At 42.5% G+C, this 14,846-nt stretch overlaps 1 protein-coding gene across 8 annotated transcripts in view; it reads right to left on the minus strand.

Annotated features, from left to right (window-relative positions):
* Window positions 1-14,846, minus strand: part of ARHGAP32 (Rho GTPase activating protein 32) — a 201,818-nt gene that overhangs the window by 38,464 nt on the left and 148,508 nt on the right. For 5 of the 8 annotated variants that reach the window (XM_079954470.1, XM_079954471.1, XM_079954477.1 and 2 more), the window contains one exon: window positions 12,494-12,568. The exons of the other annotated variants lie outside the window; for them this stretch is intronic. In XM_079954470.1, the coding sequence (XP_079810596.1) occupies window positions 12,494-12,568 (75 nt within the window). The remainder of the gene's footprint in view (window positions 1-12,493; window positions 12,569-14,846) is intronic. 8 annotated transcript variants of the gene reach the window in all.

The raw sequence follows: 14,846 nt of genomic DNA on the forward strand, positions 1-14,846 counted from the left end.
ATCTAGGATTTCTGATAGGAGCTTGGCAGCTCTGGTCAGCCTTCTTTCCTATTACAGTCCTTTTTTTTATAGAAGCAGCAGCAAGAAGAAATTGTGAGCTACATCCAATTCTCTTGTGGCCCGCTGGGTACAGCAACTTGACTGCTGTTGATATAAAGGCATAATACTGCCATAGTTTAAGCTAGAGGAAACAAAGCAAGTATAGGCCCAAGTGTCTGGGGAAACTCAGCCAGATGGGCGGGGTATAAATAATAAATTATTATTATATTCATACTGACTTGTATGAATATTACTGCTTGTAATATCACCCTGTTAAAAGGTTTGTTCTTGGCTACAGCTCAAGAACTTAACCATAAGCCCAGGTTCAGATATGATGCTAGGCCAAACCTTGGATTAGTGCAGTGTGGTGCAGGAGCAAAAAAGAAAGGGGTGGAGCAAGATGACCTCTGCAGTCTTGGGAAGCCATTGCTGTGTTGTGCAAACAAGGCCATGTTGTCAAATACACGAAATTTCTATTTTCAATTTTTTAAAATATAAAAACGAAATCACTTCAAAGCAAGATACTATTAATATATGACAGCACTTTAAAAGGGGCAGATTTTGAGATGATGCAAGAGAGCCAAACAAAAATACCGAAGTTATACAGAAAGGTGTTTCAGGGAGCATGATTGTAAACTGAATTTAAGTACATAACAGGTATTTCCTAATTCTCACTCGAGTTCTATGTCCATCCCACTGCGCATGCAGGGGAGTAATCAAGTCCTAGTCTCTCTTATCTTAGCAGCAGTTTTCAGCTACATGTTATAATCAAGTTTAATTAAGCCACCTCACTGAGTTATTTTGTAGCTTGATAATCTAACATTCCATCTGCACTGGATCTCTAGTATCTGATTAAGAAGAGCTGAATGCTTCATCTATCAGTAAAGCAGTGTTGTTCTACTGTCAATCGTACTTTGGGAATAGAATCACAGACTTGTAGAATTGGAAGAGACCAGGAAAACACTATCCAACCATCTCTAGTCCAACCCCCTGCAATCCAGGAATCTTTTGTCCTACGTGGGGCTTGAACCCACAAAGCTGAGATAAAGAGTCTTATGCTCTACTGACTGAGCTATCCCAGGAAGATTGCATCAGTATTTAATGAAACATGCCCTAGCAAGCATGCCACTCAATGTCTCAGTTGCTCAGAAAAAGCTGGTTGGAGCCTTGGATCAACAATGAAGTCATTTCCATTACAAATGAGCACTGAGCTAAAACAGAGAGCCATCAATATATTGATTGGCAGGCAAAGTCTGCCAGGAGGTAATACAGTAAAAGGGCAAGTATCCTTAAGAAGAGGCTCTACTTCTCTCTTAAATGTTTTACAAAAACCCTCTCTTGAGCTCATTTCTACAATCAGCCATAAGCAGAGGGAAGAAAACATCTGTCAAAGTGAGACAGCTTGTTTTTTTTATTAAATAAACTTATTAATTTATTAGTTTATCATTCTTATCAATGAATTAAATTCAAATACAAATCAAGTGTAGAATCATATTTGAGAGCAATATAAACAAATTCACTAAGCACAGCTGCATGAAACATTTCGAATTTTTAAATTATCTGAGTTAAGACTATACTTTAGTACATTTATATCCCATCTTCCACAGAGCTGAAGGTGTGGGCAGTTTTCTTTATCCTCATGTCCAGCCTGCAAGGTAAACAAGGATGAGAGATAGTGACAGGCCAATGAGCTTCAGGGCTGAGGTGGGGCTTGAATCTGGGACACAGGCTAAAAATTCTGGCCACTACACCACATTAGGTTGGGATCTGAAACAAAACTATTGAATCTGAGGCCTGCATTCAGACAGCACTTTATCCCTTTTTTCTGATGTTTCCTTACCTGTTCACGCTTAGAACAGAGTGGTCTTTTTTGGTGGCCCTGCTAAGTACCAAAGGAGTGTCACTAGTGGCAACAGCCATTCTCTCCCATTTTATCTCTATGCTCCTTCTACGAATCCAAGTGAAAAGCGTAACATTGGCTGGGGGGGGGGAGCAGTGCCATGGAGGAAACCCTGTCTCTCAATTGGTTGGGGCCAGGCTAACAGCCAATGGGTGCAGAGAGAAGATGGTCCCCGTATAGGCAGAGGCAAGCTGCAATTGGCTAAGGTCTGAGGAGCGGGGGCTAACTCTCAAAAAGAGCATGATGACTTGAATTCAAGGTCATGGTGAGGCTTTGGTGCTTGTCATTAGTTTTTCTTTCTCATCGGTGTTGGGCATCATGGTGGTGGCTGCGGCAACAGAGGTGAGTCCCGTGTATGTTTGACGCACAGCTGGAAACTGCTGCATGTCAGCGGCCACAGCGCAAGGTGTGGGGAATGAAGACATTTGCCTTGGCGGCTATTGGCAGCCCCACAAGAATCTCATCATGGTGCTAGAACTACAACTCCCAGTGTGTATTGCAGCTAAACTCAAGTGCTCCCCCCCAAGTGCCTTTGGAATGTGTGTGTGCTCTCCCTATGTTTTAATTATATGTTTTATTTGAAATTTATTAACTGCATTTATATCACAGTTTCCTCCAAGGAGCCCAAGGTGATGTGCATAGTTCTAAAATTCTTCTTCTTCTTCTTCCTCTATACCCTGCTTTTTTTATCCTGACAGGGACTCAATGTCTGTGTTATGTGCGCATATATATATAGTATATTAAGTAATATTAACTATATTGCAAACACTTTAATTTATGCTATGGAAATTTAATTCAGCGTGTGGCCTGCGGGTTTTGTGTTGAAGTACTTTTGCAGTTCACTTGGTCTGAGAGGTTAGACCATCCTGGTTTAGAAGGAGCAAACAAACTGGGTTATGTAGGAAACAGCTCTCCCAAACTCTTTATCCTCAGCAGTCAACATTTAGAGGTATACCAACACTCAATCTGGAGCTTGCATTTACTTGTTTGAAATAATAGCTACCTCCCTGAAGCTATCAAATCTTCATCTAAAACCTTTCCTCGGTTTAAAGCCATTACCAAACCTTGCAAAACTGAATTCCAGAAGTTCATTACTGTGATGAACAGCACTTCCCTATACAGTGGTACCTCGGGTTAAGAACTTAATTCGTTCTGGAGGTCCGTTCTTAACCTGAAACTTTTCTTAATCTGAGGTACCACTTTAGCTAATGGGGCCTCCTGCTGCTGCTGCACCGCTGCTGCATGATTTCTGTTCTCATCCTGAAGCAAAGTTCTTAACCCGAGGTACTATTTCTGGGTTAGCGGAGTCTGTAACCTGAAGCATCTATAACCTGAAGCATCTGTAACCTGAGGTACCACTGTATCATCTTTATCATTACTGTGCACCCTACAACCAATTCCAACACCATAGAAGAATCCCCATGAAAAATGTTAGAATCCAAAGTCTGCACACACTGGGCAGGAAAGATCTGCCAGCGGGGATCTGTTCTGCACAGGGCTTCCTACAAAATGGCTTGGGAGTGGGGTTTGATCTTGAGAAACTGCAATTGGAGACTGAAGGTGTACCGGTTCCTCTGCTGTTAATTAAATTTGATCAGCATGCTAAACAAAAACATGGTCGTGTGTGCGTGGCATATTTCCATGGCAACCTCAGTATTATAAAATTGTCTGTTCTTGCTTGTATGGAGACATAAGCAGGTGTGTGCCTAAGAAATGAATTTGCCACCAATGGGACAAAATGTACTGCATTTTCACATAGGTTTTCTTCACGTAATTTACTTGGCTCCCAAAAGCAGAAAGCAAGGGCAGGGACAAAAGGATATCTGGAACAACAATGGAAAAAGGACATAGAGAGCAACACAGCCCTGCAGGACTGTTTCACAGGTCATGCTAAACCTTGCGTTCTGCAACCTGGAATCCTCCATTGGCCATGTGGGTTGGGACTAAACATCTTGAGGGCAGCAAGCTGGGGAAGACTGTTCTAAACTATGATTTAGTGCTACAGGCGTGAACCTTGGGGTTCATGTGCTCCTTCTTCCCATCCCCACATGGCCATGAGATTGGAAATGCTCACTTCAGTTTTCATGCATAATTTTGTCTAAACTATGACTTTCGACAACCAAACCAGTTTCATGGTTTCCCTAAAACAGGCATGGGAACCCTCCAGAGCTCAGGCCAAATTAGGCCTGGCAGGGGTCTTACTATGGCCTGATAAATTTACGTTTAAGGTTCTACTCACGTGTGGGCACTTTTATCAGACCCAGACACAATTACAAATAAATTGGTTTAAAAAGCACCAACTGACCAAAGAGATTAGCTTTGCCCTCAAACAGTAGAGGCTGGAAGAGCCTTGGAGGTGAACTGGCTTGCTAGCCTGTAGACAGTGCAGCAGGGTGAAAAAGATGGTTTCCCCCCACCTGTTGGCCCCACAGTCATGGGTGGGGCCAACAGGTGGGTCCAAAATACAGAATTATGTCAAAGCTAAATGATAGTTTTTGCCCTCTTGCTACCTAAGAAGAGGATGTGATGTGTAGAGGGGTTCATTGCTGAATCAGCTGAAATATAAGCCCTTGGACTAAGTGGCTATAGGAATGTTTCCATTCAATGATGATTGATCTCCTTTCAATCTACATTTCACAGGGAAATGCTACTGATCTGGAACATAGTGATTTGATATTCAAGCATTCCCCTGTGTTTAGGCAGCAACTGATAAAAGATGCTGACTCAACTGGAGAAAGGAAGCCCCTGAACGGAGATTTCTGAATTCCCCGTAATGGAGACAAATCAAGGAAAGCGTGGGAGAATGAAGTGGTAAAGTTTTCCTTTTTGTGGGTTTTTACCCTAAGCCTTTAAACACACTTTGTATGCCTGCTAAAGCAGTTTCCGGTATCCATTGCTTCTCTAGTGGTTTGCTATGAGCTCATGTCTACTCTAAGAAAGCTTTGTTTTACGGCTACAGAATTAAGAAGAGCACATGCTTAACACAGACCCAAGGCCAGACATTTTTGAAAGGAGAACAATTATCACAATCTCTATAATTAATACAGGTCAGGAAAAAGAACTTCTTAAAAAGGTTTTATCGAGTCACAGAAAAAGCCTCAGAGTCAGGCAAACGGCTCCAGGGCACAGATCCAACAACCCTGACTGCTTGTCAAACAACAAGAAAACTAGTTTGTCTAGATACAACATTTATGGTCCCACAAGACAAAGCGTCATTCACTAGTCTTGAGTAACAGGTTTTTACTCCCACCCACCCATGTAACGGGGGGGGGGGGGGGAGAGATTTGGATCAGTATGTTGAAACAGCTGCTGCCCATAAAACAAACTACTTCATTCTTCCGTAGTTCTTGAAGTCCAGATCAGGTTGGCACACTTGATTGTACCCCTGGAGCAAATTAGGAAATAACCTCTCCCCAAGTATCCTGTAACTGTTTATCATAGGAGAGGGATACTTCAAATCTGTGCCGGTGTTAAAACAAATGCCTCAAACATTGCACTACATCCATGTTGGCTAAAGACACTAAGAAAATTTACAGATATATCCCCATATTCATGAAAACAGAAGAAACAAGGCAAACCAGAGGTACAGCCTTACCTTTTTCCTCCACTGTTGCAGGCCAGGAATGAAAAGACCAGCCCCACTACCTGGCAAGGCTAGTCTATCGCTGTGCAGTGGAATTCTCTAATCAGCTCAGCACAGCATTCCAGCCTCAGAGGATTATAGCAGGCAGACTGAAAGGTCAGTCGGTATGGAGGAATTTCTTCACTGAAAACACTCAGAAGGAGCGATATTCTTCTTCAGCTCAGCTTTCCTTTCCTCCTCCAGTTCAGAGTCTCTGGCTGCCCCTCCTGGCTACCAATGCATCTAGAGGTGAGCTCAGCACCTCCCTGTGACTCTCTCCGGCTCTGCCTGCAATCGAGGAGGAAGCTCCTCCCAAAGATCTCACCCTTGTGAAACAAGCTACACAAGTCTAGCTCCACCCCACAGAGCCATTCCTCTGCTCAGGTGATTCTCAGACCCGGAGAAGCTGAGGATCTCTCGTACTGTTACACATCTTTTTCTTCCTTGGAAGTTCAATGTGGAGTAATAACCTGTGAACTGGACAACATTCCTAGTCCAGCAATAAACCAAATGAATCAACAGGAAGGGGGAGGAGACAATTAAAGAGGATGACTCAACCACATATGGCAGCTCAAATGCATCGACCACACTAGGGAGTTGGAGTGAAATAATTTCTGTCCATATAGCTTTGTGGGGGAGGGAGTGCAACAAAACAGACGGAATTGCTTTGTTACTTTCAAATGCAAGTTTCTCAGGATTCTGGACATCCCCCTCGTTTCAGTATAACTGGCACAGATGTGACATTCATTCTCTCTCTATCTCTCTCTCTCTCTCTCTCTCTCATGATGAGCATTAAAAGGATTTTTTTTAATCCACAAATGATTTTCATATCTTAATACCGCTCTGTTTAAGCTACTTGGAAAATTGATCAAGGTTAATTGATTTAAGTAGCGCTAACTTGTTTTGGGGGGTGCCAATAAATAGATCTAGTATATATAACTAGATCAATTCCAAATGGTTTTAAACAACCCTAGCACAGCCTTTCTGCCCAAGACAAAGGACATCTGGAATTTCCTGGAGTCCCATGAAATAGCAGTCCAGCTGTTTGGACATGTTCACTGTAAACATCAATACTGCTTGGCAGTTAACTCTTGCTAAAACAGACACATACACAGAACAGCATAGCTGTTAAGCTATGCAAAAATTTGCAGATGATTAAAAGTGATGTTATTAAAGAAGAATATGAACTTCAATTCATTAAGTGTGAAATATATCTACTATTGTGTGGAATAACAATTTGGATTTATTTAACAAGAACGATCTGTTTTGCTTAAACTCCCTAATTATACCAGCTTCTAATGACCATTTATATAAATAACCCAGTCATAGGCAATGCTGTTTTCGCCTCAGGTTATGTAAAAAAGGTAAAGGTACCCCTGCCCGTACGGGCCAGTCTTGACAGACACTGGGGTTGTGCGCCCATCTCACTTAAGAGGCCAGGGGCCAGCGCTGTCCGGAGACACTTCCGGGTCACGTGGCCAGCGTGACATCGCTGCTCTGGCGAGCCAGAGCCGCACACGGAAACGCCGTTTACCTTCCCGCTGGTAAGCGGTCCCTATTTATCTACTTGCACCCGTAGGTGCTTTCGAACTGCTAGGTTGGCAGGCCCTGGGACCGAGCAGCGGGACCGCACCCCGCCGCAGGGATTCGAACCGCCGACCTTTCAAGTCCTAGGCGCTGAGGCTTTAACCCACAGCGCCACCTGCGTCCCCCTCAGGTTATGTAGGCATTTCTTAAAAAGTTAGGTAGCATGCCACTTGCAAGTCTGCAGCCTAGATAGAATAGTCTTTGTCAACCTGGTGCACTATAGATGTTTTGGAGTACAAGTCCAATCAGCACATCAGGTTAGCAAAGGTTGAGACAGTGAGACCTGGGTTCAAATCCCTCCTCAGCTGTGAAGCTCAAAGCCAAACTAAAGGCTACATGTAATAATAGTAATTTATACCCCACGCATCTTGCTGGGTTTCCCCAGTCACTCTAGGCTGCTTCCAGCAAAATATTAAAATACCATAATTCATCAAATATTAAAAGCTTTCCTAACAGGGCTGCCATCAGGTGCCTTCTAAAAGTCAGATATTTATTTCTTTGCCATCTGGTGGGAGGGCATTCCAGAGCGTGGGCGCCACTACCGAGAAGGCCCTCTGCCTGGTTCCCTGTAATGTCACTTCTCGCAGTGAGGGAACCGCCAGAAGGCCCTCGGCGCTAGAACTCAGAACAATGGGGGTGGAGACACTCCTTCAGGTACACTGGGCCGAGACCATTTAGGGCTTTAAAGGTCAGCACCAACACTTTGAATTGTGCCCGGGAACATACTGGGAGCCAATATAGGTCTTTCAGGACCAGTGTTATGTGGTCTTGGCAGCCACTCCCAGGTCTAGCTGCCGCATTCTGGATTAGTTGTAGTTTCTGGGTCACCTTCAAAGGTAGCCCCATGTAGAGTGCATGGCAGTAGTCCAAGCGGGAGATAACCAGAGCATGCACCACTCTGGCAAGACAGTCTGCGGGCAGGTAGGGTCTCAGCCTGCGTACCAGATGGAGCTGGTAGACAGCTGCCCTGGACACAGAATTGACCTGCGCCTTCATGGACAGCTGTGAGTTCAAAATGACTCCCAGGCTGCACACCTGGTCCTTCAGAGGCACAGTTACCCCATTCAGGACCAGGGAATCCTCCACACCTGCCCGCCTCCTGTCCCCCCAAAACAGTACTTCTGTCTTGCCAGGATTCAACATCAATCTGTTAGCCGCCATCCATTCTCCAACCGCTTCCAGACACGTAATTCTATTTCTCAGTGTTTTGTTTAAAGCATGGGTAGGCAAACTAAGGCTCGGGGGCCGGATCCGGCACAAATCTAGGCCTTCTAAATCCAGCCTGTGGAAGGTCCTGGAATCAGCGTGTTTTTACATGAGTAGAATGTGTCCTTTTGTTTAAAATGCATCTCTGGGTTATTTGTGGGGCCTGCCTGGTGTTTTAACATGAGTAGAATACAGTGGTACTTTGGGTTACATACACTTCAGGTTACATACGCTTCAGGTTACAGACTCTGCTAACCCAGAAATAGTGCTTCAGGATAAGAACAGAAATCGTGCTCCGGCAGTGCGGCAGCAGCAGGAGGCCCCATTAGCTAAAATGGTGCTTCAGGTTAAGAACAGTTTCAGGTTAAGGACAGACCTCCGGAACGAATTAAGTACTTAACCCGAGGTACCACTGTATGTGCTTTTATTTAAAATGCATCTCTGGGTTATTTGTAGGGCCTGCCTGGTATTTTTACATGAGTAGAATATGTGCTTTTATTTAAAATGCATCTCTGGGTTATTTGTGGGACATTCCCCCCTCCCCAAAATAGTCTGCACCCCACACCCCCCAAGGTCTGTGGGACAGTGGACCGGCCCCCTGCTGAAAAAGTTTGCTGACCCTTGGTTTAAAGGGAAGCATATGACACTTGTAGCATTGAATGACTGAAGGATAGACTACTAAAGCTTTCCCCGTTAGCCAATTTTCAACTCTGTGGTTCAGCAGGAACCCTGAAAGGAGACGAGACTGGAGTGTTTGTGTGTGTGTGTGTGTGTGTGTGCAGGCAGGGCAGAGCCAACCTTGGACCTCAGAATTCAAAGCCATTTTGTTCCTTCAACACCAGCTTGAAATTTGTGTAATTAATCCCCTTGCCCAATTGGTTTCAATCTACTATTTTACTTCTACTACCACCCCATTTAAGATTGCCCACCAAATGAGAAAAAGTTCAGATCTGTAAATGTGAAAAATATATTGCTATAAACAGTGATTATTTGTGCACATTATTTGCAGAATGGTGCTCTTCTGTGCATCTGAGAAACATATATTTCAGTGTGCCTCATTTTAATCCAGCCTTGGTCCACCATTATACACACACTCTCTGCCTTTTTACATTATGGGACTGTAGGTTTTTGCATTCAGAACCTCATTTGTTACTGTCATGTTCATTTATATGAATGTATGGTGAATACAAATTGACTGTGTACCATGCTTAATTTGATTTGGCACCATTTTATGTTGACAGCTTGGAAACATGCTGACCATTTGTGTAATTAATTCAAACATTGAAAACCTTCCTTCTTACCCCCTCCATGCCTTAAATAGATCTGAGACTGAAGGGGATCAGAAGAATTACAGTTTAGAAACTTAAATATTTACAATGTTTCATTACAACTTAGTTTTCTGGGACAATTCATAAGCCATGGTTTTTCTTATGATGAGCCTCTCACAGCATCCCTGTGCGAGAAGTTATTTTGAAAGGCAGTGGCTCACTCACAATTAGCCAATAAGCGCTGGGACTGAACAGGGACGTCAACACAGTTTTGCCCAGTTTTGTCTATGTGCAGTTCTCTATCACCACACTGGCTCTCCTTTTCAGGGTTAAAACAATCTTTTGGCAAATTGTGGGGATTGCAGAATGGATTTGCGTGGAGACTGGGATTATATGACTTCTGTGATAGTTTAGGGCTAAACAATTAACTACTTGCTCACCTGGGGTGACTAGTTGGAAAAGGATTATTGTTGTGACATCACAGTTAACATCCTGAAGTTCAACACTGACTCCAGAGTTCAGCACCAAGGGCAGAAATCCTGTTATATACACAGACTCTCTTAGTTGTGCCAATAATGAAGGTAATGAAGCCTGGCGTCTGTTACTTGCTAAATACCTTAGACTATATCTTCAAAGCACTGCTGTTAAAGTAATTAATGAGCAAATGTGAAAAGAAGAGGATGATATCAGCACTTCAAGCAATACAGGAGAAAAGAGGCCTAAATGAACGCCTGCAAGGTGTGACAATTTAATTGCTTAAAGAAATATGTCTACCAGTAAATAAAGGTTGTGTGTGAAAAGTTGAGCTGTGAGTATATTTTTGCTTTGTTTAAAAAAATCAGCTTCAATTTTACAGATCACACACATTGTGGTGTAATGACTAAACACACAGGATAATGCTCAAAAGTGTCTGTAAGATAACAGAGTGAAGAAGGAGGAGGAGGAGGAGGAGGATTTATTATTATTAGTTATACCCCACCCATCTGGCTGGGTTTCCCCAGCTACTCTGGACGGCTCCCAATAGAATATTAAAAACACAACAAATACATCAAACGTTAAAAACTTCCCAAAACAGGGCTGCCTTCAGATGTTTTCTGAAAGTCAGGTAGCTGTTTATTTCCTTGACATCAAATGGGAGGGTGTTCCACAGGGCGGGCGCCACTACTGAGAAGGCCCTCTGCCTGGTTCCCTGTAACCTCATTTCTCACAGTGAGGGAACCGCAGAAGGCTCTCGGTGCTGGACCTCAGTATAGCTCAGCATTATTTTAAAACATGGTACTGGGAACCAGGTCCAGATCCATGCTCATCAAGGGTGTCTGTATTGACTAAATCACCCTCTCTCAACTTCAGTTCTCCATCTACTGACCTTGCCAGAGCTTTGCAACAATGATGAACCAGACCGAAATTGTAACCAAATTGTAAAGCACTTTACAAATCAAGAAGTGATTTATTAATGAAAATACTAATAAATTATAATAGCCCTCATTTACTCTCTCAGCCACCAACTGTCTGTTTTACTTACTTGGGTAAAAGGTTGTCCTGGTAAAAAAAGAATTTTACTGTTAGTTGTGATGAGTTAAAATCACCCTCTGCAACCTAGTGTTCAGATCTTTTAAACTACAACTACCATCAGCCCCAGCTAGCACATAGAGCTGATGGGAGTTGTAATCCAAAACATCTGGAGGGCACTAGCTTGGGGAAGGCTGCGTTAAATGCTTCATCTCTCTTGCTCGCTGCTGTTTTAGGCCAACATCTCCCACTCCTTTCCACAGAGCATCATGTGGCCAGAGCTTACTTCTGCTCTTTGGGGTGAGCAGCTTGTACTGAGGGAACTTGTTGGATACCACTGTGGGGTTCCTGCACAATAGCCTGATATGTTGCTTTGGTCCAAAGCAAAGTGGAGAGAAGGGGCTGCGTAGATCCCAACAAGGACATCTTTAATGTCAAATCAGAGAAATTGATTCTGGCAGTTAGAAGGTAACTTCTAATTTCACTTCAGCCCTTAAATAGGACTCAGATTAATGGCTGTTATCTTACAAGCAGAATATATCAAAATAAATACAAGGCTTCATATGTCTACAGCTACCCTATAGCTTCCCAAATTATAAACAAACAGTATGAGCTGCACTAAAAAGTGTCTAAATGAATGGCTCTAAAAAGCTATTTTAATATAGCAAAGATTAGTCACATAACTGTGTTTTGCATAATTTTATTCCAATACATCTTTGGAGATTCTTGCAATGTAGTCAAGACAACTATAGCAACAGCAGTTTCTACTTATAGCTTTGCAGCTGTGTACATAATATGGTCATTTGAGCTGCTGCTAAACTACAGAGTTTTAACAATATTTCTTCTCTCTTTTTCCCCCTCCCTCTGTCTTCTCCTCAATCCTGAGACAAAGTTTCCAGTGGCAGGCAACATATCTGCTTTGGTATGTGTTCATACACATTTGTGTGTATCTACACCACATTTTACACACACACACACACACACACACACACTTATTTATAACCACACCTCAAGGAAACAGCGGCTAAGTATAATTCAAGGTTCACAAACACACAGAGACACCCAAATTTGCAGGATTCATAGAGCCTATGAATCCATTTGGGTGGGAGTGGGGCGAACGGAAAATGACTAGTGAACTGCCTGATTTCCATGGCACCTGCCAAGAGAAACATTACACCATCACCTGGATGTTAGGCTCTTTCCCCAACTTTTAGATAACAAGTGTCCAGACATAACTAGAACTATAGTCTATCTTCTAACACCAAATCTATATCCATTAATAGGTATTATTGCTAGAACACACAATGTTAGACTCAGGGTTAGTACACTTAAGAGTCTACAGTTGACTGCAACATGCTCTACCTGAGCTCAGCTGGGAATAGTTCAGAGGCTCTGAAACACATGCTGAACCTGGCTTTACACTATCCATCTCCAAATCTGCATGTGGTTTGGGGGGGTGGGATGAGGCAAGAAAGGACAAAAAAATAAATTTTAACATGCTGGTCAATAGCAACATGATTTGCAAGATAGTAATAGCATAGAATAGCTTCAAATCTCTGCTGCTTATTATAAGCTCCATAATAAAATTGATTTGAATTATTTCTACATATATGCATGTATAACAGAAATGAGACCCTTGGTCAGAACTTACTATCTACCTCTAACTACAGTACATGCCACCAAGTCATCAATCTGACTCTGATCAACATCTGCCAGGACTTTCCTTTACGGGGGAAATGTCCAAGGCCTTTTTATTGCTTAGATGTAAGAAGTGCACCCACAACAGATGGATTCAGATGCATCAATTCCCATGGCCAAAAGGATCTAAGAGTATGTTACAGAGAATGAGTGCCCTCCATGACATGGTGGGTAGTTATGTAAGGCCTGCCAGGGCATTCATGATTTCCATGGAGCTTCTGGCAAAATTTCATTAAGAATAATATGGGGAACCAAACTTTAATACATGTTTTAAAAGTACAGCTACAACCCTAACTAATGCACCCAACCAGAGTTGTGGTGGAGTATATCCACTTTGGCACACAAATATATTTGTGCATGCCCAATGCTATGGAGTCAAAGTGTGGCAACCACACACCAATCCAACAATTGTGATCCTAGTCACAGATCTAGGATCTATGGTTGCCAAAAATAAGGAAAACCACAATGTTTAAATTGTTGTGTGGAAGTACTATAAGTTACCTCCTGGACACTTCCTTTTAAAAAAGTAACTTACAAAAATGATTTTTCACATTTGACTGAATAACTGATAGGCAGCAGTGTTGTTATCTATTGACACCAAGGAAGGAAGTGATATAGGCTGAAGGTTGAGGCCAGGTGTGGGGAACACTTTGCCCCTCAGATATTGCTGAACTAAAACACCCATCAGCCCCTGAAGCCATGATCAATTACCAGATATGGTGGGCATCATAGTTAAACAACATCTGGAGGATTAAAGGTCCCTCACACCTGATTAAAAGCTCCCCACCCCCATAATGCAATTGAGCTACATGGCATAGAGAAAAAGCCCATGTCTTCCCTTCTTTCACCACAACTGAGAGATTTCAAGAAAATCCATACTGACATGTTCAGTTTGATGAAGAGCTGCTTCATATTCCCTATCACTGATGAGGCCAGCCACTGAAAGGGAGTGTGCATGCATGCACACACTTTAACCTCAATACCACAACACAGATCCACCCTGTTGCAGCTCTGTTATAATTACCAATAGTGGCAAAAGAAAAGGGCTCTCCTACTCCATAGTTCTGCTGAAAACACGAGCACATTGCCAATCTGTCTCCTGTGATACTTCCTCTTTGTGATTTCTACCCTTGCAAAAGATTGGCTGTGGTCTTTTTGCCCATGTGGTTTAATTTCAAATTGCACAGGCAAAAGGAAGGGCTTCATCTGAATTTAGGCAATTTACAAGTGGATAGAGTTAAAATGGCCTCCAGAAGTTGATGGAGGTCAGGATCAGTCTTGCTGACAGGATCCTGGACCAAAGTCTAGGACAAGATTATGGTCGTCCGCTATCGCTACAGCCTCTGATGAAAGTAATTAATATTATAAATATTGTAAGACTGTTTTTCTAAAGCATTTAACAAAAATGTATTATGATGGAATCAATTCCTTCATGGTGGCAGAAGTTACACTGTGAAAAAGGCCTTGAAATATGCCTGTGCAATTCTCGACCACCACTGCCTCTCCACTGCAATCAAACATTACTACAGGGAAAGAGGCTGAGGCAGATGCTTTCACTCTCCATTATGAAGATTGTGAAACAAAAACAAAATTCTTATTACAGAATACACTAAACTAGGGTTTCCAAAATCTGAGTCTCCAGCTGTTTCCCATCATCCCTGACCACTGGTCCTGCTAGCTAGGGGTGATGGGAGTTGTAGTCCAAAAAACAGCTGTTTGAAAAACCCGGCATTAAACTATTACATATTTTAGTGAAGGAGCCTATTTTTTAAAAAAAAAAATCATTTGGAAAATGTACATGACAATATAGCAATTTTTCAAAGGAAACCCTTTTGAGATCCTGTATCTCTGATTCTGGGATATAATTTCACAGATACTGATTGCATGGACTCCAAATGAGATTACAGCTGACTACCCTAACAATCTGAGATTTATTCTGAGAATTTGGAGAAAAAGAAGAGTGATTGTTGTTACTATTTCTGTCCTTCACACTCCAACCCACATTTATTTTATACTT

This window comes from Podarcis cretensis (assembly GCF_951804945.1).
Source record: "Podarcis cretensis genome assembly, chromosome: 15".
Classification (NCBI taxonomy): domain Eukaryota; kingdom Metazoa; phylum Chordata; class Lepidosauria; order Squamata; family Lacertidae; genus Podarcis; species Podarcis cretensis.